The 24998-nt window shown below is 47.5% G+C and overlaps 1 protein-coding gene across 1 annotated transcript in view; it reads left to right on the plus strand.

Moving 5' to 3' along the window:
• LOC144507602 (uncharacterized) overlaps nucleotides 1-21254 on the plus strand; it is a 41610-nt gene extending 20356 nt beyond the window's left edge. The window contains exons 3-4 of the mRNA XM_078234757.1: nucleotides 17989-18101; nucleotides 20567-21254. Coding sequence (XP_078090883.1) covers nucleotides 17989-18101; nucleotides 20567-21185 — 732 coding nt within the window. The 3' untranslated portion in view covers nucleotides 21186-21254. The remainder of the gene's footprint in view (nucleotides 1-17988; nucleotides 18102-20566) is intronic.
• The last annotated feature ends 3744 nt before the right edge of the window (nucleotides 21255-24998 follow it).

The raw sequence follows: 24998 nt of genomic DNA on the forward strand, positions 1-24998 counted from the left end.
CCCAACTTGTCCATGCCGCCCTTTTTTTTAACCCCAAAGCTAGTCCCAATTGCCTGTGTTTGGCCCATATCCCTCTATACCCATCTTACCTATGCAACTGTCTAAACGCTTTTTAAAAGACAAATTGTACCCGCCTCTATTCCACCTTGTTCCAGACACTCACCAACCTCTGTGTGAAAAAACTGCCCCTCTGGACCCTTTTGTATCCCTCCCCTCTCACCTTAAACCTATGCCCTCTAGTTTTAGACTCCCCTACCATTGGAAAAAGATATTGACTATCTACCTGATCTATGCCCCTCATTATTTTATAGACCTCTATAAGATCACCCCTCAACCTCCTACGCTCCAGGGAAAAAAGCCTCTCTTTAGAACTCAAAAGTCCCGATAGCATCCTAGTAAAACTTTTCTGCACTCTTTCTAGTTCAATAATATCTTTTCAAAAATAGGGTGACCAGAACTGTACACAGTATCCCAAGTGTGGCCTTACCAATGTCTTGTACAACTTTAACAAGACGTCCCAACTCCTATACTCAATGTTCTGACCAATGAAACCAAGCATGCCGAATGCCTTCTTCACCACTCTGTCCACCTGTTTGCCTACTCTACTTTTATTCCAGGGACTGTTTACTGAGGCTTCACCAGTATAATATCTGGGCTAACTCACTCCATGAGTGTGCACAAGCAGTGCAAATGACATTTTGGGCTCCATATGGGTAAGGGTGGCGTAATGGTATTATCACTGGATCAGTAATCCACAGAGCCAGGATAATGCTCTGAGGACCTGGGTTCAAATCCCACCATGGCAGATGGTTAAATTGTAATCAATAAAAATCTGGAATTAAAAGTCCAATGGTGACCGTGAAACCATTGTCGATTGTCGGAAAAACCCATCTGGTTCACTAATGTCCTTTAGGGAAGGAAATCTGCCATCCTCATCCGGTCTGGCCTACATGTGACTCCAGAGCCACAGCAATGTGGTTGACTCTTAACTGCTTTAGGATCCTAGAATAATGGAATCCATACAGTACAGAAGAAGGCCATTCGGCCCATCACATCTGTACTGACCACTATCCCACCCAGGCCCTATTCCCGTAACCCCACATATGTACACTGCTAATCCCCCTGACACTAGGGTCAATTTAGCATGGCCAATCAACGTAACCTGCACATCTATGGACTGTGTACAGTTGTGAGTTCTCAAGGGATGTGTAATAAATGCTGACCCAGTGATGCCCATGTCCCATGAAAAAATAACTAAACAATATGGCATCTGTAGTTAGTGCCTGAACTATGTTGGCGACCAGTTCAATTTTGGCACCAAATTTGAGATAAAACACGTGGCACAGTGGTTAGCACTGCTGCCTCACAGTGCCAGGGACCTGGGTTCGATTCCCAGCTTGAGTGACTGTGCGGAGTCTGTACATTCTCCCCGTGTCTGTGTGGGTTTCCTCCGGGTGCTCCGGTTTCCTCCCACAGTCTGAAAGATGTGCTGGTTAGGGTGCATTGGCCATGTTAAATTCTCCCTCAGTGTACCCGAACAGGCGCCGGAGTGTGGCGACTGCGGGATTTTCACAGTAACTTCATTGCAGTGTTAATGTAAGCCTAATTGTGACACTAATAAATAAACTTTAAACTTTAAATTCGTAGCACAGCGCCACCTGTAGAGGAAGCAGGTACTGCGAGTTTGAAATAGCCTTCCTGTGTCAATTAGATTAATCAGATAGAAGAGCATTCTTTTTTAACACAATACTTTAAACTTTTTAATTAATCTATGTTAATATCGATGTGCAGATTTGAGGTAAAAACCAGGCCTGACTTGAGCTGGATACAATGTTTTGATGTTTTGGCATCGCCAGCAGTTTTCTTTCCTGCATTTTTTCAGTGCATATTTATTCCAAAGTCATCAACAGTATAAATATTGTTCATTTTTCTGCGGGTGAGTCATTCCCTCCAGTCCTGTTGCCTTGAGGCGATTATCGTACTCAGAACGGCAAAGAAGAGGCCCAAGTGGATGTTGAACTCTCCTTTGAGAAAGCAACCAGCAGTCACCAAAAACATGTGGTCCAGGATTCTCCCAAAACATCCCTTATGTTCCTGAACCCTCCCCGATCACTGGCCTCCTGACACACCCCCATTGCCAGCCTTCCTGACCATCCCTCCATCCCCAAATGCTGGCCTACTGGAACACCCTCCCCCCGGCCCAACTCCAATCTCCCCACCCCCCCACGAGCCCTGATCAACTCCCCCCACCCCAATAACCATCACCGATCACCCCCTCACTCCCGCATCCCCCCTCCCCCCCCCCCCCGATCCCACTTGCAGAATGGCAGCCGGCCCTCCCCCACCACTGATTGCCCCAATAGTTCCCACCCCCGAGTTTGCCATGCAACCTCTGGCCCCGCCTCTTGGCACTGCCCATCTGGCCCCCCCTCTTGGCACTGCCCATCTGGCCCCCCCTCTTGGCACTGCCCAGTGGGCAGTGCAAGTGTGCCCCTTAGGATTTGCCAGGGTGCCAGGTTGGCAGTACCCAAGGGGCACCCCCCTTGCCTCTGACTTCCCGGGGGGCCTCAATGGCCTCTGTCCCCACCAGCGGGGTGAGGATGCCAACTCCCCATTAGTGGGGAGCAATTGTAAACCCCACTGGTGGGAACCTCTCTTGGCGGGTTGGGAGACGCTAGCGGGCCAGGAAAATACCATCCTGGGCCCGCTAATCATATGGAAATTCAGATTCTAATATGATACTTAGCTCCACACCGATTTCCAGCACGGAGTTGATTGCGCTGAAAAAAAGCACCTTGGAAACTCGTGGTCAGTCGTACGCCGGTCGGGAATCTTGTTAAAGGCCCCCTGCTGTTGTCTCCCAGCCCACTGCTCTACTCAAGTATCCCAGTCTCGTCCAGGGAAACAAATTGCTCTCACATGATCATAGAACCTGACAGTACAGAATGAGGCCATTTGACCCATCAGGCCCAGCCGGAAAATAGCATGCAGGCCTAAAAACGGGTTTTGTGCCTGGCGCCAAATGGTTTGAGTCTAATTAGCATATTTAAAGTAGCATTTAAATATGTTTGGCCCATTTGACACTGGATTCTCCCAGCTCCCGGGATCTTCCGACCCTCAGGCACAGTGTGAGCCCAGCAAGAATCACTACTGGTCTCCCCTAGCGGAGGAGACATGATGGCCATGCCAGGGTCTCGGAGGCCACTGAAGCCCCCAGTGGTTGCGGCTGGGTAGTGCCCACCTGGCACCCTGGTGATCGGCCAGGGAGGGGGTTTGGATCAGCGATTGGCGGGGGGTGGGAGGAGGGGTGGTGGGCGATGGCCGGGGAAGTGCAGGGGAGTGACAGGTCTCTCATTGAAATGTGCACACACTGGATACATTGCACTGGGAAATTGGGGTGCTTGTGCAATGGCGCCCCTCGATCTCAGAGGATTCCTCGCATGAATAAGCTCCGCCCCCCTCCCCTGCTGGCGAGAATCACACTTTGCCTAATTCTTTCTTCTAAGTGCCCTACGATTGCATCTGAAAACTCGTCCAAAAAAATAGGCATGATTCTCTATTGTTTACATGCCCGCTCGGCACTTAGAATCTTTTTGGTAGATTGCCCCCTTAGTCATTTTTCAGAAAATCGCAGCCATTGTGTCTGTGACAGCTCTTTAAAAGAGTTAAATAATTATTAACTGGGGAGACAGTGCCGCAGTGGTATTGTCTCTGGACTGGTAATCCGCAGACCCCAGGGTAATGCTCTGCGGACCCAGGACCCATGGCAGATGGTGAAATTTGAATTCAACAAAAATCTGGAATTAAAAGTCGAATGATGATTGTGAAACCATTGTCGATTGTCTTAAAAATCCATCTGGTTCACTAATGTCCTTTAGAAAAGGAAGTCTGCTGTCCTTACCCGGTCTGGCCTACATGTGACTCCAGGCCCACAACAATGTGGTTGACTCTCAACAGGCCTCTGAAATGGCCGAGCAAGCCACTCAATTGAAGGGCAATTAGGGGCGGGCAACAAATAGTGACCCAGTCAGTGACGCCCATACCTCTGAAAGAATAAAAAGAAGTCCCACTCCCCTTTCCTTTTCCCACAGGCCTTGCAACTTATCTCTTTCCAGTTCCCTTTTGAAAGTTACTACTGAATCGGATTCCTCCATCTTTTCTTATATTCCAGATCATAATAACTCTTTGCTTAAAGAAAGTTCTCCTCAATTCCCCCTCTGGTTTTTTCCAGTCATCTTAAATCTGTGTTGTCGACTTAGTGATCCTTCTGCCTGCAGAAACAGTTATTCCTGATCTATCAAAACTCCTCATCAGTTTGAACAACTCTGTTAAATTTCCGCATCATCTTCTCTGCTCCAAGAAGATCAATCCCAACTTCTCCAGTCTCTTTGGATAACTAAAATCCTATATCCCTGATACCAATCTCCTCTGCACTATCTACAGGATGTTGGCAACGTTTCCTCTGGGCCTCACAGCCACACCACACCCCATGGGCCAAGCACACGCAGTCCCTTTAAGTTGCCACATGTGGCTGTTTGATTTACTTCCATAGCATTGCTGATGTTATACAGAGCACTAGTGAGACCACATCTGGGAGTACTGACCACAGTATGGGTCACCTTATTTAAGGGAAGATGTAAATATGTTGGAAGGTTTATCAGACTGATCGCTGGAATGGGCACATTGTCTTATGAGGAAAAGGGTGGACAGGCTAGGCTTGTATCCTTGGAGTTTAGAAGAGTAAGAGGCGATTTATATATCCTGAGTGGTATTGACAGGGTGGATGTGGAGAGGATGTTTCCTCTTGTGGGAGAATCTAGAACGAGAGATCACTGTTTAAAAATAAACGGTCACCCGTCTAAGATGGAGATGAGACAAAATGCTTCCGCTCAGGTGGTGGTGAGTCTCTGGAACTCTCTTGCTGAAAAGGCGGTGGAAGCAGAGTCTTTGAATATATTGAAGGCAGAGGTGGATAGATTCTTGGTAAGCAAGGGGGTGATAGGTTATCAGGGGTAGGCAGGATGCAGATTTGAGGTTGCCATCAGATCTGCTATGATCTTATTAAATGGTGGAGCAGGTTCAAGGGCCAAAAGGCCGACTCCTCCTTGATCGTAAGTTCGAAAAAAGAGAGATGCTGTCAAAGCTTTTCATCTTGCACTCATCAGGACAGAGAGAAAAGATGGCAGAGGGGGTCCATGAGGGCAATGCTGTTGATGTGGTGTACATACACTTCCAAAAGACATTTGAGATAAAGCCTCCCAACAAACTTGTCAGAAAAGGGACATAAGCAACATGGATACAAAATTGGCTGAATAATAGGAAGCGGAGTTTAAATATCCAGAGAATGGATGTTTTCCAGGCAGGCGGAAGGTTTGGAGTGGAGTTCCCCAGGGGTCAGTGTTGAGTCCCTTGTTCTTCCTGATGTATATAAATGATCTAGATCTTGGTGAGCAGGAGACAATTTCAAAGATTGTGGATGACACAAAACTTAGTATTGTAAACTGTGAGGAGGAGTGTAGAACTTAAGAGAAACATAGTTAGTGGAATCGGCAGACAGGTGACAGATGAAGTTCAGTGCAGAGAAGTGTGAGGTGATTCATTTTGGTAGGAAGAGCATTGAGCGTCAATATCAACTAAGGGGTAAAATTCTTAAAGGGGTGCAGGAGCAGTGGGACCTGGGTGTATATGTGCATAAGTCATTGAAATGGATAGGTGGAGAGAGCAGTTCATAAAGCATACAGTATCCTGGGCACAGAGTACAAGAGCAAGGAGGTTACGCTGATCTTATACAAGGCACTATTTAGACCTCAGCTGGAATATTGTGTACGGTTCTGGGCGCCACACTATAGAAAGGATGTGAACCCATTAGAGAGAGTGCAGAAGAGGTTCATAAGAATGGTTCCAGGGATGAGAAACTTCAGTGATGAGGATAGATTGGAGAGGTTGGGACCGTTCTCCTTGGAGAGAAGGCGGTTTAGAGGAGATTTGATAGAGATGTTCAAAATCATGAGGGGGGCCGGACAGAGTAGATGGGGAGAAACTGTTCATGCTTATAAAAGGGTCAAGAATGAGAGGGCACAGATTTAAAGTGATTTGCAAAAGAAGCAGAACCTCACCTTTCTGCCCAGAACCTCAACACAAACCTCCTCAGGATTTAGTTGCTATCTTGAAACTACCTTTAAACCTCCCTCCCAATATCCCTCGGATCTGGCTGATACTTACATCTCCCCACACAGCTGGTGCTTCAGGTAGGAGCTGTCGGCCGTGAATCAGGGTGACAATTCTTGATGCTCCTGCGTAACTGCAGCCCAATACTGCCCCTTGCCCTTTTTATTACAAAACTTTATCAAAGATATCAAAGCATATTCTGGAGACATCCTGTTTGGATAGTCAGTGCTGAGGACCTTCTAATCTCTATTAGCCTGGTTTCTGCCTTTGTCCCGACAAACCATTCATCACAATGTTGTTTCCACAACTGACACAATGGACTCCATTCAGGTTTGATGTCTCTGGCTCCCAAGTTGATATGGCTGTGATAAAGCCCGTTTCTCTCTCCTGTATTGATGTTTGTTGTATAGCGGCTGTTGTCTGGGGCCATTAGCTCTGATAGTCTCCCAGTTTCTTTAACTGGATTGTCTGATGGCCATGGTTTTGTCTTTGAGATGGTAATGTCCCAGTGCCTTTGGTTTTGGCATTGACAAGTTTTGAAGATTCACCCCTTACAGTACAGTTGTGGTTTGGCCTGTTTGCAGTGTTTATCTCCATGTCGCTTTTGGGGTTTTATATTTAATACAAGTCTATTTGAGGAAGATTCCGATACTACATTGATTGGCAAGTTGATTGTCATTGTCCCCACCACCACCCCCTTCCGGCCGCCCCCCACCGCCCCAATCACTCAAAGAAAGGTGCATTGCCTGGACAAATTCCTTTTGTTTGCATATTGTTTCAAACATGTGTCAGTGAGCTAAATCGGGAGCCTGACTGATAATCTTCAATTTGTTGTTCGTGCAATTCTCGGCACTCTCGGGATTGTTCAACAGGTGCTGTCCAATTCTGCAATCACATCTGACATTAGACACCATGTTCTGCATTTTTGCAAGCGCGGGTTGGTTGAAAACGGTCACTACGTATTGCAAATAACTGAAAGATCATGCTGTTTGATACCATCTGCCAGTCTGTCCTGATGAGTGCAAGATCAGAAGCTTCAACAGCATGTCTCTTTTTTCAAGCAATACCTGTGGATTACCAGTCCAGAGACAATAACAAGTTCTGGATGATAAAGGACATTAGTGAACCAGATGGGTTTTTTAAACGATTGATGATAGATTCATGGTCATTAGTATTGAGACTAGCTTTCAATTCCAGATTTATTAATTGAATTTAAATTCCACTGGCTGCCATTGGGTGATTGGGACCAAAATCCCAGAGTTTTATGATAAACAGAAGCAAAATTCCATGGATGCTGGAAACCTGAAATAAAAACAAAGGCCGAAATGTTTCCGCCCCTCCCCACAGCGGGTTCCCCCATGACAGGGCCGGCGAGCCATTGAAATCTGTGTTCACATTGGCAGGACTGGAAGATCCTACCAGCATGAGGGGCAGGAAAAGTCCGGCCAAAATACTGGAAAAACTCAGCGGGTCTGGTGGCAACTGTAGGGAGAGAAACAAAGTTAACATATCGAGCACAATATGACTCTTCTTTGTCCTCGGAACATTAACTATCTTTCTCTCTCCACTGATGCCACCAGACGTGCTGGGTTTTTCCAGCTCTTTCTGTTTTTATTCCTGAAAGAATTAACTTGGGTCTCTGGATTACTAATCCAGTGATATTACCACATTTCTCTGAGGAATTAACAAGGAGGATTGATGAGGGTAGTGCAGTCGATGTGGTCTAAATGGATTTTAGCAAGACCTTTGACAAGGTTTCACATGGCAGTCTGGTTAAAAAAGCCCATGGGATCCAGGGGAATGTAGCAAGCTGGATACAAAATTAACTCCAAGTAGCAGGAAACAGAGGGTAACAGTTGATGGATGTTTTTGTGACAGGAACGTTGTTTACATTGGGGTCCCGCAAGGTTTAGTGTTAGGTCATCCCCTGTTTCCTATGGTACATATTAATGATTTGGACATAAAAACAGGGGGAAGACTCAAAATGCTTTCAGGCAACACAAAACTTGGCTGCGCATTTCAGAGTCAGGAGGGTAGCTGTAGACTGCAGGAAGATATCAACGGACTGGTCGGCTGGGCAGAGAAGTGGCAAATGGAATTCAACCCCAGAGAAATGTGAGGTGATGCATTTGGCAAAGGGTTACACAGTAAGTGGGAAGATACTGAGATGTGTAGAGGAAGTGAGAGACCTTGGAGTGAATGTCCACAGATCCCTGAAGGTAACAGGACAGGTGGTTAAGAAGACAGATGAAATGCTTTCCTTTATTAGCAGAGGCTTAGAATACCAGAGCAGGGAGGTTATGCTGGAGCTGTATGAAACATTGCAAAAACGGAAAATGCTGGAAAACCTCAGCAGGTCTGACAGCATCTGTGGAGAGAGAATAGAGCCAATGTTTCGAGTCAGGATGACCCTTCGTCAGAGCTGTCAGACTTGCTGAGATTTTCCAGCATTTCTTGTTTTTGTTTCAGATGCCAGCATCCACAGTATTTTGCTTTTATATACGACATTAGTCAGGCCACAATCATAGAATCATAGAGTATCTGCAGTGCAGAAGGAGGCCATTTGGCCCATCGAGCCTGCACTGACAACAATCCCACCCAGGCCCTACCCCCATAACCCCAGGGTGTTTACCCTGCCAAACCACCTAACCGACACATCTTTGGACTGTGGGTGGAAACCGGAGCACCCGGAGGAAACCCACGCAGACACGGGGAGAAGGTGCAGACTCCGCACAGACAGGCACCCCAGGCCGGAATTGAACCTGGGTCCCTGGCGCTGTGAAGCAGCAGTGCTAACCACTGTGCTGTACAATCTGAGTACTGTATGCAGTTATGACCATCTCATTACAGAAAGGATGTAACTGGATTGACAAGGGCACAGAGGAGATTTACCAGGTTGTTGCCAGGACTGGAAAATTCCAGCAACGGGGAAGGATTTGGACAGGCTGGGGTAGTTCTCAATGGAACAGAGGAGGCTGAGGGGAGATTTGATTGCGATGTACAAAATTGTGAAGGACCTGGATAAAGAGGATGGGAAGGGCTTCTTTAATTAGCAGAGAGGTCAATGACTGGGGGACAGAGATTTAAAGTCATTGATAGAGGATTAAAGGGGAAATGAGGAAAAAGGTTCTCACTCAGAGGGTTGTGGAACTCACTGCCTGGAAGAGTAGTGGAGACAGAAACCATCAACTCATCAAAAAGTGTTTGGATTTGTACCTCCAGTGCTGTAACCTACACAGTCACAGACCACATGCTGGAAAGTGGGATGAGGCAGGGTGGCTTACGGCAGCACAGACACAATGGGCTGAATGGCCTCTTTCTGTGCTGTAAACTTCCTATAATTCAATGACTCACTGCCACCATCTCCCCTAAATGATAATCGTTGATCAATAACTCCATCATTAATGTTTCAAAACTCTGAAATATGAAGCCTCGAGAGGATTCATGTACCTTTATTTAAATACGCATTCAATAGTGTAGCATCTTTAAGTTAACAGGCATGGATTCCCCACATCAGATTTAATATTAATTAGTCTGAAGCTAAGTTTGAATGTAAATTCTTACGGTAGGCATTTGCTGATCTGACAGAGAGTAAAAATATGTTGGCGAGGCCTTCAAAAGAATCTCTCCCTTATCTGCTGCCTTTAATCTAATGGTTCCTCACAGTCTGAGCCGAGCTCGGCTATCTGGTGTGTTGAAAGCTTAGACATGTACCAGTGCCTTAACTGCTGGCATCAGCAATGTAAAGAAACAATGATATCCACTCTCTCAGAAGGTGTTGGTTCCAAATACAGGAACTAATCATCAACTGGGGGAGCCATCGGAGAAATACAGATTGCATTTGAGTACTTTAGTTTCTTCAAGGGCACTTGGTTAGGTGCATTGGCCATGCTAAATTCTCCCTCAGTGTACCCAAAAAGGTGCCGGAGTGTAGCGACTAGGGGATTTTCACAGTAACTTCATTGCAGTGTTAATGTAAGCCTACTTGCGTCTAATAAATAAACTTTTATTCCTGTGTAATGCTGAACTATCAGAATAACTATTAAAGGAAAGATTTTTAAAAATTTATTTGTGGGACACGGGCATCGCTGGCTGGCCAGCATTTATTGCCCATCCCTAGTTGCCCTTGAGAAGGTGGTGGTGAGCTTCCTTCTTGAATCGCTGCAGTCCATGTGCTGTGGGTTGACCCACAACGCAGTTAGGAAGGGAATTTGTATAAATATTCACCAAGACACCGAGGAGAATGCCCCTGCTCTTTTCTCAGTACTGCCATTTCGTCACTCAGGTCTCCCAGAACGGAAGGATAGGCCTCAGGCTTAATGTCTCCATCCCAAACAATGGCATCTCCAACCGTGCCGCATTCCCTCAGGATTGCGCAGGATTGTCAACCTAGATGATGTGCTCAAGCCTCTGGAGTGGGGCTTGAAACCAGGCCACTCTGACTCACACACAAGAATGTTACTGCCTGTACCACAACTGGAGGAATATTAGGCTCTCACTTGCTGGCTAAAGAGTCAGCGAGAGATCCGCATTGCTTTCCTCAGGCTCTGGCCCCACCAAATCACAAGCCAATTAGGTCATTGAGAGGTCACAAGATCAGGACCCTGAGGGCAGGAAGTCCTGCCTACTGACAGCTGCAGGCCAATCAGAGCCCAGTAGCTCATTTCATAGAACAGAATCATAGAATCCCTACAGGGCAGAAGGAGGCCATTCGGCCCATCGAGTCTGCACCAACCACAATCCCACCCAGACCCTATCCCCATAACGCCATGGATTTACCCTGCTAATCTCCCTGACACTAAGGGGCAATTTAATATGGCCAATCAACCTAACCAGCACATCATTCCCTCAATACTGCACTGCAGTGTCAGTCTTGAGTTTTGTTCTCGAGTCCTGGACTGGGATTTGAATACAGAACCTTCTCAAAGTTCAGAACTTCTTACCTGATGCGTGATTAAATCACTCGGGAGGTTAGATCGTACCCGGGAAATAAAGGCTTTTATTAGTAACAAGAATGGAGCATACTGCTTAACAATACAATCCCAGACTAAAGGGTCACCCGGCAGTGCAGTGACCTTTATACTCCTACAGGTAGGCGGAGCCAACCGGAGTGTACCACAGAACAATACCAACAGGTAGAACACCCCAACCCTAACCCCAACAGTGACAACAGTAACATATCTACAAGTACCCATAGTGCTAACCATCTATGGTTCAGTACCCATAGTGGTAACTATCTATGGTTCACCACATCACCCTAACACCCCCATCATGAATTTACCCAGAGGGTGGTATATGCTTAGAGGGCAGGGCAAGGCCAGAATACTTAACTGCCAATAACGTACTGGCTTCCCCAGCATAGGATTTGGGGGATTCCCCAAAGATGTGCTGAGGAATCTCTCTCAGATGTTCCCATGTAAGAGCTTAACCAGCAATTGCCCAGAAGCGCTAACTTCCTCTGGACAATTGTGCTGGGCTGCGAATCATCTGACAAAGCGACTTCTATCGCTAACTTTGGATGGTTCTGCGAACTTAACACTCAGTGTTCGAAGAAATCAAAGCACTTCTAACTTCAGCGTAACTATTTTAAAGATCCAGACCCAGCCTCACACGGGACATTATGTTTATAAATGATTTGGAAGAAAACGTAGCTGGTCTGGTAAGCAAGTTTGCCGATGATACTAAGATTGGTGGAGTTGCGGACAGTGATGAGGATTGTCAGAGAATATAGCAGAGTATCGATAGGCTGGAAAATTGGGCGGAGAAATAGCAGATGGAATTTAATCTGGATAAATGCGAGGTGATCCATTTTGGTAGATCAAATTCAGGTCAGAGCTATAAAATAAATGGCAGAAAAATCAGGAACATAGACACACAGAGAGATCTGGGAGTACAGGTCCACAGATCCTTAAAAGTGGCAGCACAGGTGGAAAAGGTGGTGAAGAAAACATATGGTATACTTCCCTTCATTGCCGTGGCATCGAGTTTAAAAGTTGGCAAATTATGTTACAGTTACATAAAACGTTGGTTAGGCCACATTTGGAATACTGTGTCCAATTCTGCTCACCACACTACCATGAGAACATGGAGGCTTTGGAGGGAGAGTACAGAAAAGGTTTACCAGGATGTTGCCTGGTATGGAGGGTATTAGCTATAAAGAGAGAATGAATAAACTGGGATTGTTCTCCTTGGAAAGACAGAGGCTGAGGGGCACCTGATAGAGGTTCATAAAATTATGAGGGGCATAGATAAGGTGAACAGTTGGAAGCTTTTTCCCAGGGCAGAAATGACAATTACAAGGTGCACAAGTTCAAGGTACGGGGGGAAAGGTTCAGTAGAGATGCGCGGGGGAAGGTTTTTACAGAGGGTGGTGTGGGCCTGGAATGCACTGCCAAGTGAGGTGGTTGAGACAGATACGTTAGTGACATTTAAGACTTAGCTGGATAGACACATGAACAGATGGGGAATAGAGAAATACAGGTAGTTGGTCTAGATAGGGAAGCATGATCGGCGCAGGCTTGGAGGGCCGAAGGGCCTGATCATGTACTGTACTGTTCTGTGTTCTTTGTATTCCTAAACTTCCGCCCCCACCAAAACTAAGCATCCCACCACCCACAGAATTCCCCACCCCTCCCCTCAACCCGACCCGACCCCCCCTGCCCCCCCCCCCCCCCCCCGACCCAAACAACTCTTCTTCTGACCAGAATGACCCCATCCCTCCAGACCCGGCCGCATCCCCTCCCGATATCCGACTCCTCCTGCTGCAGACCCTACATCCCATTCACTTAGCTTAGACACTTAGCTTCTCTCTGCCTGTTATTTTCAATAGGTCATTTGAACTCACCTGCTTTACCGCAGCTGTAAAAAAGGAGTGTGTCCTCCTCCGCTCTTCGCCATGGGAGCCAGGGACTCACCTTGCTGACTGAGTCTCACTCGGCCTGAGTCAGGAAGGTGTGCTGAGACAGGAACTTTACAATTCAAGCACAGCTCGTCGGTAAGGAGCCACTCCGAGGAAAGTATGGCCCAATGAGTTCCTTGTCAGTGTTTAATCATCGAATCATACAGTGCAGAACAAACCCTTCGGCCCATCGAGTCTGCACCGACACATTAGAAACACCTGACTTCCCACATAATCCCATTTACCAGCACTTGGCCCATAGCCCTGAATGTTATGATGTGCCAAGTGTTCATCCAGGTACTTTGTAAAGGATGTGATGTGACCCACCTCTGCCACCCTCCCAGGCAGCGCATTCCAGATCAGCACCACCCTCTGGGTACAAAGGTTCTTCCTCACATCCCCCCTAAACCTCCTGCTCCTCACCTTAAACCTTTGTCCCCTCGTGATTGACCCTTCAACTAAGGGGAAACAGCTGCTCCTTATCCACTCTGTCCATGTCCCTCATAATCCTGTACACCTCAATCAGGTCACCCCTCAGTCTTCTCTGCTCCAAAACAACCCAAGCTTACGCAACCTCTCTTCATAACTTAACTGTTCCATCCCAGGCAGCATGCTGGTGAATCTCCTCTGTCCCACTTCCAGTGCGATCACATCGATTGCATAACGTAATGTTTACCGAGGAAGAGGAATTTGAGGAAATATCATTAGCAGTAGAGAGTGTGGAGGATTTCTATTCCCCTTTGTGTGGGGAGGTGCTTCCTGACATCATCCTGCAACGGCCCACATCCTAAAGTTTAAACAAAAGTCTCCTTTTTCTCATGGGCTACCCCATTGAAAACTTTTAATCATCTTAAATAACTCAAATTAGATCACTGGACAACCTCCCAAAGTCAGGCACAGACAAGAATAGCTGATGCAACATGTGCTCATATTTTAACCCTTTTAACCCTGCTGCCATTCTGGAGATTGCAGATCATGTGCTGAGTCTGCTCCCATATTGCTGTTAGAGAACATCTTTCTGCCCAAAATCCCCGACTGAATGTTCAAATCCATTCGAGTTTTGCAGCGTGCCATCTCTGAGATCAGATATTTCTGAGGTCCAAACCGGTAACTTGTTTTTATCATTTTTAAGCATGGCCTTTTCTTGGCGCATGTTCTATAAAAAATCTATTCATTCACAGGATTTTTTATTATTCATTTGTGGGATGTGGGCGTTGCTGGCTGGTCAGCGTTTATTGCCCATCCCTAGTTGCCCTTTGACTGAGTGACTCAGCCATTTCAGTTAGGAGTCAACCACATTGCTGTGGCTCTGGAGTCACATGTAGGCCAGACCAGGTAAGGACGGCAGATTTCCTTCCCTAAAGGACATTAGTGACCCAGATGAGTTTTTCCAACAATGGTTTCATGGTCATCAGTAGATTCTTAATTCTAGATATTTTTATTCATTTCAAATTCCACCATCTGCCGTGACGGGATTCGAACCCGAATCCCCCAGAACATTAGTAGTCTCGCGATAATACCAGTAGGCCATTGTCTGGATGTCATTGGCCAGATCACCTGTTTATTACTCATTTCTATTGGTCCTCAGAATGTCAGGTTCTAAATCAAATTAATTTCATCTCCATACGAAGGGCGGAATCTTCCAGCCCCACTCTCTCAGCATGATTGGAGGCGGGGAGGGCATTTAATCAGGCGGGAGTGTGCTGGGTGGGTCTCTGCCATTCTCCCACCTCTAACCTGATTAAGTCCATGTTGAAAGCCTTCTTGCCCGGCTGATAATTAAGGCCCATTAATGCTGGCGCTGGTGGTCTGTGCCCAGTGACCCAGTAGTCAGCAGGCCTGTCACAATGTGGGGGGAGCATAATGAACCAACCTGTGGGGAATGCTTGTGGCCTCCTGGGGTGGGGTGGGGTGGGAGGCGTGTGGGTGGTCCCTCAGTTAAAGGCACTCAGTGCCTAATCAAAGAACCTGGCTTTGGGAAGGGGGTCCCGCTGAGATCCACCCTTCTGCCCTTGCTGCCGACTCCCCTCCTCACCCTGCCCCCTCCCTGCCATGACCCCCCCCCCACTCCACAAAACCTCCTCCCTCAATCACTAGCATGTCCCCCACCAGGAGAAAGCCCTCCCATGATCCTGGGCCCCCGGTGGGTATTGTTCTGGTGGCAGTCACCAACTCAGCACCCCCCACCGCACCGCTCCCCCCCCCCTCCCCACCTCCCCACCAATGATGTTGCTGGGTGCCATGGAGGTACAGTGGTTAGCACTGCTGCCTCACAGCGCCAGAGACCTGGGTTTGATTCCGGCCTCGGGTCACTGTCTGTGTGGAGTTTGCACATTCTCCCCGTGGTTGCGTGGGCTTCCTCCAGGTGCTCCGGTTTCCTCCGGGTGCTCCGGTTCCCTCCGGGTGCTCCGGTTCCCTCCGGGTGCTCCGGTTCCCTCCGGGTGCTCCGGTTCCCTCTGGGTGCTCCGGTTCCCTCTGGGTGCTCCCGTTTCTTCCGGGTGCTCCGGTTCCCTCTGGGTGCTCCGGTTCCCTCCAGGTGCTCCGGTTCCCTCCGGGTGCTCCGGTTCCCTCTGGGTGCTCCGGTTCCCTCCGGGTGCTCCGGTTCCCTCTGGGTGCTCCGGTTCCCTCCAGGTGCTCCGGTTTCCTCCGGGTGCTCCGGTTCCCCCTGGGTGCTCCGGTTTCCCCTGGGTGCTCCAGTTCCCTCCGGGTGCTCCGGTTCCCTCCTGCAGTCCAAGCAAAGGAAAGCAGAGAAACCCATTTCAGTTTGTATCAGCTGCTGGCACTGTGCCGTGATGCCCCACCTGCTGAACGCGGCTGTCTAACACACTTCGATTTTGACTTGAGCTTTCAGCCATCGAACCAGCTGAAAGAGGCAAACCCACTCTGATTCGGCACGCTGCTGTCAGAGGGAATTGATGGAACCTGTGGAGAAATGACACAGTCAGCGGTTTGAGCCACACTTGCTTCCTCTCTGCGATAGGGATGTGCCAAAGTTACACCAGCAGATCATCCAGGGGAAACAGGGCCCCAGTAAATTGTAACCATAGAACACCCTTTATTTTCACATCTGTCGTTAAGGTTAACCAGCTCAGCTGGTGGAAATAACATTTACATTACTTTTATTTATTTGTCCAAGGGATGTGGGCTTGGCTCGCTGGCTAGGCCAACATTTATTGCCCAACCCTTACCTACTCTTGGGAAGGTGGTCATGAACCACCTACTCGAACCACAGTAGGTACACCCATAGTGCTGTCAGAGACAGAGTTCCAGGATTTTGACCCAGTGATTCATAACTTCATAAGATATAGGAGCAGAATTAGGCCATTCGGCCCATCGAGTCTGCTCCGCCATTTGGTGTCTGGGTGGATAGCAGGAATGAGCCTTGCTTACAGGTTGTATACACCATTCCTTCCCCAGCTGTTGTCTGGATCAAGCTCCCCGGTGTGAAAATAACTTTGACCAGAACGGTCAACCTGTGGTATTCTGGGAAACCACTCTGGGAAGGCAGAATGTAGCATTCAGCAGTTCAGGTGTGGAGATACAAACTCCAGAGGTTACAAGCTGCTAGTCTCTGCTATTAGCTCACCAATGTTCAATGTTTGTCAGGTGTGGAGAGTGGGAAAGTAGAAATAAATTTTACAGCAACTCGTTGAGGCAAATAGCTTAGATACTTTCAAAATGAAATGAAACAAGTGCACAAGGGAATAGAAAGATCTGGTGAAAGGCTGAGATGAGGTAAGTGGAATGAGAGAAGACTCGAATGGAATATAAACATCAGCACAAACTGGGCCAAATGGTCTCATAGAATCATAGAATCTTTACAGTGCAGAAGAAGGCCATTCAGTCCATCGAGTCTGCACTGGCAACAATCCCACCCAGGCCCTATCCACACAACACCACGCATTCACCCTGCTAATACCCCTGACACTGAGGGTCAAGTTAGCACGGCCAATCCACCTAACCTGCACTTCTTTCGGACTGTGGGAGGAAACCGGAGCACCCGGAGGAAACCCACGCAGACACGGGGAGACCCCACACAGACAGTGACCTGAGGCCGGAATTGAAGCCGGGTCCCTGGCGCTGTGAGGCAGCAGTGCTAACCACTGTGCCGCCGTGCTGCTACAGTCTGTTTTCTGTGTTGTATATTCCATATAAATCTAGAAAGACTGTAATGTAATTGATCTCAGAAAAAGAGAATAATTTCCACAGCAAGATTTAAATAATAACACTGAGCTCCAATATCCTGTGCTGTATAGGGATAAGATATTCCACTTCCCACACCCAACATTGCCTACCTTTCAATGTTACAGCCAGCTCCTGTGTATTTGCAGAGTTGTTTCTGTAATTATGCCACAGGAGCATTAATAATGTTTAAGCATGTGCTCAAATGGTAACCATCCTCCACCTTGCTAAATATTGCACTTTGTAGAAAGCATCATAACATGGAACAGGCCTTGGGTAGATATCCATCTTACTATCAAGTGTGAAACAGATGATGTGGACAGGCTGCTTGTTGCAGAAACTACTGAGTTAATCTGACATCCAAGTGTTTTCTATACCTGTATCTGGGCATTTCCATATCGGTATTTTCTACCGGATGTTTTCTATATTGGATTCTCTAGCGGTTGATTATCTGCAATCGCTTGTTTTAGGTCCCAGCAGGCTGTTGACAATCCTCCTCCCCATCACTGCCTTCCACCTAAACTATATTCTTCATTTAGACACAATCTTGTTCAATGTTTCGATATAATTGAGCACAGTTCCATTGCCCCAAGACGGCAAACCACGCCCCCATTGCTATTGCTATCATTACACGGGGTCTGGAATGTGCTGCAATTGGATCATTCTATCAAATGAATGCATTCCCTTTGTTGTTCCTGTTTGTTGTCGTGCATTTCCGCTCTTTTCTCTTTATTGGTCAGGAAATGGAGGACCTCCTCTTGGCCAAGATGAAGGAACTCACTTCCAGAAAGGACGTTTCCTTACAAGGGGACATTTCAGCATTTAAATGTATGCTTGAGTCAGAAGAAAGGAGGTGAGCGATCGTTAATAAATGTGGCAATGATATTTGTCTTAGTCTCATTTTAAAGTTTGTTTCTGTCTTTTCCACCTGCTGTGACACACTGGGTACTAACCACAAAATGCACTGGAGCAACTCACTAAGACTCCTTCAACAGAACCCCCTAAACCTGTGACCTTTACCAACCAGAAGGACAAGGGAAACACATGTGGGAACACCACTACCTGCAAGTTTCCCTCCAGGTCATTCCGCACGCTGGCTTGGGAATATCTCACTGGTCCTTCTTGGGTCAAAATCCCAAACAATTATTTTTTAATTCATTTTTACAGGGTGGGTTTCTTTGGTTGGGCCAGCACCTATTGCCCACCCCTAATTGCCCTCTTAACTGTGGGTCATAGAATTGCTGTGGGTCATAGAATTATAGATTCATAGAATCAGAATCCTACAGTGCAGAAGGAGGCCATTCAGCCCATTGAGCCTGCACTGACCAGAATCCCACCCAGGCCCTATCCCCATAACCCCATGCATTTACCCTAGCTAGTCCCCCTGACACTAAGGGCAATTTAGCACGGCCAATCCACCTAACCCGCACATCTTTGAACTGTGGGAGGAAAGCGGAGCACCCAGAGGAAACCCACACAGACACAGGGAGAACATGCAAACTCCACACAGACAGTGACGCAAGTTAGGACTTGAACCCAGGTCCCTGGCACTGTGAGGCAGCAGTGTTAACCACTGTGTCACCCCAAAACAGACACCGCCACAACTTGGCAGCTCCCCATCGGGGAATTGAACCCCGGGCGTCCACGTGACAGGTGGGGACACTAACCTCTACACTAACGAGGACGTTGCTGGGTGTGGAGTCACATGTAGGCCAGACCAGATAATGACAACAGATTTCCTTCCCTAGGGTTTTTATGACAATTGACAATGGTTTCATGGTCATCATTAGACATTTAATTCCAGATTTTTATTGAATTCAAATTTTACCATCTGCCTTGGTGGGATTCGAATCCAGATCCCCAGAACATTACCCTGGGTCTCTGGATTACTGGATCAGTGATAATTCCACTGAGCTACACCACTTGTCGTGTTCTTGAGCAATACTCATCTTGCAAATGAAAACATAAAACACAAGTTAGAATGGATATCTTTCGTGAGAATATCCTAAACATATTTTATTCTCTGCAATGTTGACATGCTCTGTTGAATACATAGACAGAGCATGCTGTAAATGATTCCTCAGAGCCCCTTGCTACAGTGTACCCCACTATTGCCCTTAGTTTTTTGAGTTACTTTTTTCCTTTCCTCCCTCGCTACTGTTTTTGGTTTCTTCTCACCAAGAGCACAAAGTGGGCCCACAAGTGACATCTTCCCTCACTTCACCGTTGCCATACTGCTTTTTCCCCTCTATTTCTATCTAAATCTGTTGTTCCTCCCTCTATCTTTGCCCTTGCTTGATGTTCTTTGCTCCATCTCTTCCTATTTTTGCCACCCCTTCCACCCACCGCAGCCTCATGGTGATGCCAAACTAGCCGCCAAGAAACCTTATGACAGTTAGTCTATCGGCCAAGAACCTTTAGGTGTGGCTTTGTGAAGTAACTGGCACGTTGGAGTTAACCGTTGGCTCCTGTTGGTGAATTGAGCATGTGTTGATTGGAAATGGTTATTTACTGCCATCCAAACTCAACTGTATTTGACACAGGACAGGCAGCCCCACGCTTTTGTCAATCCCACAGTGTTTCTGTGGTCGGCAGAAAGCTGGTAAAAGGCTCACATTTCTTTGAGAATTACTCATACATCATAGAATCCCTACAGTACAGAAGGAGACCATTCGGCCCATCGAGTCTGCACCGACAACAATCCCACCCAGGTCCTGTCCTATCCCCATAACCCCAAATATTTACCCTGCTAATTCCACCCGATACTAGGGTCAATTTAGCATGGCCAATCAACCTAACCTGCACATCCTTGGACTGTGGGAGGAAACCGGAGCACCCGGAGGAAACCCACGTAAACGCGGGAGAACGTGCAAACTCCACACAGACAGTGACCCAAGCCGGGAATCGAACCCGGGACCCTGGCGCTGTGAGGCAGTAGTGCTAACCACTGCTAATCATGAAGCAGCAACCTGCAATTCTATATCATCTTGAACATAGGCAAACATTCACCCCCCCAAAGTACCTACATATGTGGCTCGGTTCACATCTTGTTTGGTTATACTCTTGTGGGAGGTGCTTTTGGCCATTTTACAACATGGAAGGTGTAATATTAATGCAATGAGTTGTTTTAGAGAGAATAATCTGTTGGCGTGCCAGTGCCTGGTGCCAGGGAGTGTGCCCCATACCCCTCCAAATTCTTCAGTGAGGGTCAATATAAAGGGAAAGGAGTATAAATCTAGTGCAGTGCATGTTCCACAATAATGGAGTAGATCTACCATAGATATAAGCAATTAAAAATGTCTTCTTTGTTTTGTAAAGGTTACAAGACAGTCGATCACAGTGCAACAAGAAATGTTCTCCATGCAAACCTTTTTTACCTCCTCGGACATCTCCTATGAATCAGTCTTCCTGCCCACGGGCGCCGGCTGCAACCTCGTGCCCTCCTGTGAACCTGCGATCTTGCCCGCCGCCTCCTATTTCCAATCCCTGCAAGTCTTTGCACCAAGGCTGTGGAACATCGTCTCCTGCCCCGCGCTCCTCCCTGACACCCACTGCCCCGCTGTGTTGTCCACCCTCTTCTGCTCTGACCACACGCCTTCCGGTGTATCAGGGGCCCTGCCCACCTTCCTCCCTGGCCAGTTGCCTCTCTGCCGTTCGACCAAACTGTTTCCCACCTCCCCTTAACCCTCCCTGCCCTCCGCCCAGTCGGCTGACCTGCCCGCCACCGTCTGCCCTGGCCTTGTGCGCCTCAATGAGCCGGCCCCGGTGTCCTTCGCCTCGCAACTCATGCCCTCCTGTAGGCCCCTCAGCAAACTGCAGACTTACGTCAAGTCGGCCAGGCACTGCGGTTCCAGTAGCATATCCAAAACCCTGCCATCCACCTGAGGCACCGAGGTTTAGACAGGAACAATATGTGGGTAAGATGATGAAGACTTAGTTCTCCATTACTTTGATTGTGGAATAGACTAATAACTGCCAAATAAGAAGTCAAAGTTTTTTTTTCATGAACTCTCTGTACTCCTCACTTTGTCGTTATAGCACTCACTTGACCTGTAACTGACCCTCAGTGGTTTACAATGCTCATTTCATTAATGATGGGAGGTTGGGGGCACAATTCACTAATGTAGCGTTGGCGCCAATGCCAATTTGGCTGCCTTGCCAATGGGCAGTGTTGGAGTTTGCCCATTTGCCTTTGGTTGCCAGTAAATGGAGTGAAGCATCTCAGTGTGCCAAAGGTGACTATCCCCTCAGTGCAGCACGGGCATTGAGGTCAAACACGATATGTGCCCGCTACACCAATAATAGTGAGAAAAGGTGCTTCTCCAGTGGACACACACCCGTACGCACACTCAATCTAAGCTGACAGCAACAGTTACACTCCTCATTATACACACACCTACACTACGCTGTAGGAGCTGCTTTGTGGCTATGCGCTATTTGCAATACAACTCAGTTATTAGGTTTATTCTCAACACATTATTATGCTTCATTATTTCAACAATAAAATATTGCAGGATACGGGCCTACCAGTTCTCCTGTGTTCGCCCACAAGTCATTTCCAGGCATATTGTTGGTCAACAGAACCCAGTGGAACCAAAAGAGAAAATGCTGGAAAATCTCAGCCGGTTTCCAGCACTTTCTCTTTTGGTTTCAGATTCCAGCATCCGCAGTAATTTGCTTTTATTTAGAACCAAGTAGATGCTGTTGAGACCAGCCCATGATGTAACCGAATGGCGGGGCAGGTTTGATGGGCTGAATGGCCTCCCACTGTTCCTGTGTTTCTCCCATTTGAATAATGAAGCAAAAAAAACAGGACTGGGTGACTACAATCCTCCCGCGGCCTCGGTCTAAAAGGGATTAAAGAAGAGATGGGTTTGAAAAATCAGAGAAAGAGAAAATAAACAGCTGTTCAGAAGAGAGGAAGAAGTTAAATTTACCAAAAGCAAAACAGGCCAGCTGGCCCAAGCAGCGCGCACTGGCTGCTGTTTATCATCCACGTGTGGCTAAGCTCCAGCCAAAATCCTCCACCTCCCAGAACGTGGCTGGATTCAGCTGGGAGTTCTGCAAACTGTTTTTAAAGGAATGCTGCTGATAAAATCTGCTTACATTGTAGAGTTCAGGCTGATCCCACCACCCCACTACGGCCAATTTGCTCAAATACTAACCACCCCCCAATCTCCTGTCTACAGCTGAAGATAAACAAACTCGCACCTGCGTCACATCTTACCGAGGTGCGTCACAGGAATAGGTTACCGACAGGAGCCATTTCTAAGTTTAATCTTAAAGAATGTTCTGCATACTATCTGAGAGAGAGACGAGAGGCAGTCCCACAGACCCGGAGAAACATTCCCATTTTATGTTAGGGCTGTCTCCTGTGACTGGATGTCTCGCTGGAGGTTTCCTCATAACCTCCTACCTCTAAACACCTCATCTCATCAAATAGCCAGTCCTCCCCCCCACCTCCCCCAACCCCCACCTCTCCCGAACACTTTAATCACTAGAAAACCTAGCTGGTCAAAGAAAACACAATTTTAAAATCTCTGTATGATTATTCTTCCAGGTATTACTCTCAACAGAGGGCAAGAGGTTAGCCTTTACCTAGCAGAGACCCGCTAAACATAGAATCCCTACAGTGCAGAGGAGGCTATTCAGCCCATCAAGTCTTCTGCGGCCACAATCCCACCCAGGCCCTATCCCCACAACCCCATGCATTTACCCTAGCTAGTCCCCCTGACACTAAGGGGCAATTTAGCATGGCCAATCCACCTAACCTGCACATCTTTGGAGTGTGGGGGGAAACCAAAGCACCCGGAGGAAACCCACGCAGAGAATGTACGAACTCCACACAGACAGTGATCGAAGCTGGGAATCGAATCTGGGTCCCTGGTGCTGTGAGGCAGTAGTGTTAACCACTGTGCCACCATGCAGAAATTAGTATCTTTCTTTACATTCCATGCCATCCCTCTCATGCCATACTCCTCCCTCTGGTATTATCCCCACCATCCTGCCACTCCTTTCTATGCCATCCCACTCCCCATTTCCTTCCACTTACTCATTCCACCCCTGACCCATGCATTTCCCTCCCTGCTGCCCATGCCTCCCCCATCCCCCTCCCATGCCACTCCCCGTGCCACATCCCGTGCCAAGCCTCTCCTGCTCCTGTCTTTCAGGCAGCTTCCTGTTTGGTGAGTTTGCTCCTGCAAAGCTCTGATGGGTGACATTTGGGTAATGAGATATTTCTAAAGCTTTCTTCAAACATTCCAGTACTGAGTGTGCCCGGGTACCAGCAACCAAGTAAATCTAACCACCAGACGCAACTCTTAAACTAACTAAACAGTCTGGTCAGACAAATATAAAGGTGTGTTATCTGAAAGATTCCTGGAGGGTCCCAGACAAACCTGGGGGTTTGGTAACTGAGCCCTGAGCCCTATAGGGGAGGCTATGGCCTAGTGGTATTATCGCTAGACTATTAATCCAGAAACTCAGCTAATGTTCTGGGGACCCAGGTTCGAATCCCACCACAGCAGATGGTGTAATTTGAATTCAATAAAAAATATCTGGAATTAAGAATCTACTGATGACCATGAAACCATTGCCAATTGTCGGAAAAACCCATCTGGTTCACTGGTGTCCTTTAGTGAAGGAAATCCGCCCTCCTTACCTGGTGTGTCCTACACGTGACGCCAGAGCCACAACAATGCGGTTGACTCTCGACTAGCTTCCAAGGGAAACTAGGGATGGGCAATAAATGCTGGCCAGCCAGCAACACCCATGTCCCACAAATGAATAAAAAGAAATATAATAATAATACTTCGCACTTGGTCCAAAGATGGATGTGCAGGTTAGGTGGATTGGCCGTGGTAAATGGGAAATGGGATAGGGTGGAGGGTGGGCCTGGGTAAGATGCTCTTTCGGAGAGTCGGCACAGACTTGATGGGCCGAATGGCCTCTTTCTGCACTTCAGGGATTCAGTGGTTCTGTGGTGACCAGATCCAACCTAGCTTCAAATTGTTGTTTGTGACCTAAGGATAGGCGATCTTACTGAAATGTATAGACTCTGAGGGGGCTTAACAATGTGAATGCTAGGAGGATGATTCCCTGTGGAGGAATCTAGAACTCGGGGCAGAGTTTCAAAATGAGGCGTTTCCCAGGAGGAATTTCATCCCCAGGCGTCACTAGTGTTTGGGATTCTCTCCCCCAGCGAGTAACAGAGGCTGGGTCACTGAATATATTCAAAGTTGTGTTCGACAAATCTTTAATCTATGCAGGGGACGGGCTAGAAAGGGGAGTTGAACCCTGTCACCTACCTGAGGCACCGAGGTTTAGACAGGAACAATGTGTGGGTAAGATGATGAAGACTTAATTCTGCATTACTATGATTGTGGAATAGACTAATAACTGCCAAATAAGAAGTCAAAGTTTTTCTTTCTTGAAGTGTCTGTCCTCTTTACTTATCGTTGTAGCACTCATCTGATCTGTAACTGACTCTCAGTGGTTTACAATGCTCATTTCATTAATGGTGGGAAGGTTGGGGACACAATGTACGAATGTAGGATTGGCATCAATGCCAATTTGACTGCCTTGCCAATGGGCAGTGTTGGGTTTGCCCATTTGCCTGTTGTTGTCAGTGAATGGAGTGAAGCATCTCAGTGTGCCACAGGCGTCTCTCCGCTCAGTGCAGTATGGGCATTGAGGTCAAACATGACATATGCCCGCTACACCAATAATACTAAGAAAAGGTGCTTCTCCA

This window comes from Mustelus asterias, chromosome 19 (genome assembly GCF_964213995.1).
Source record: "Mustelus asterias chromosome 19, sMusAst1.hap1.1, whole genome shotgun sequence".
In the NCBI taxonomy this organism is placed as follows: Eukaryota; Metazoa; Chordata; class Chondrichthyes; order Carcharhiniformes; family Triakidae; genus Mustelus; species Mustelus asterias.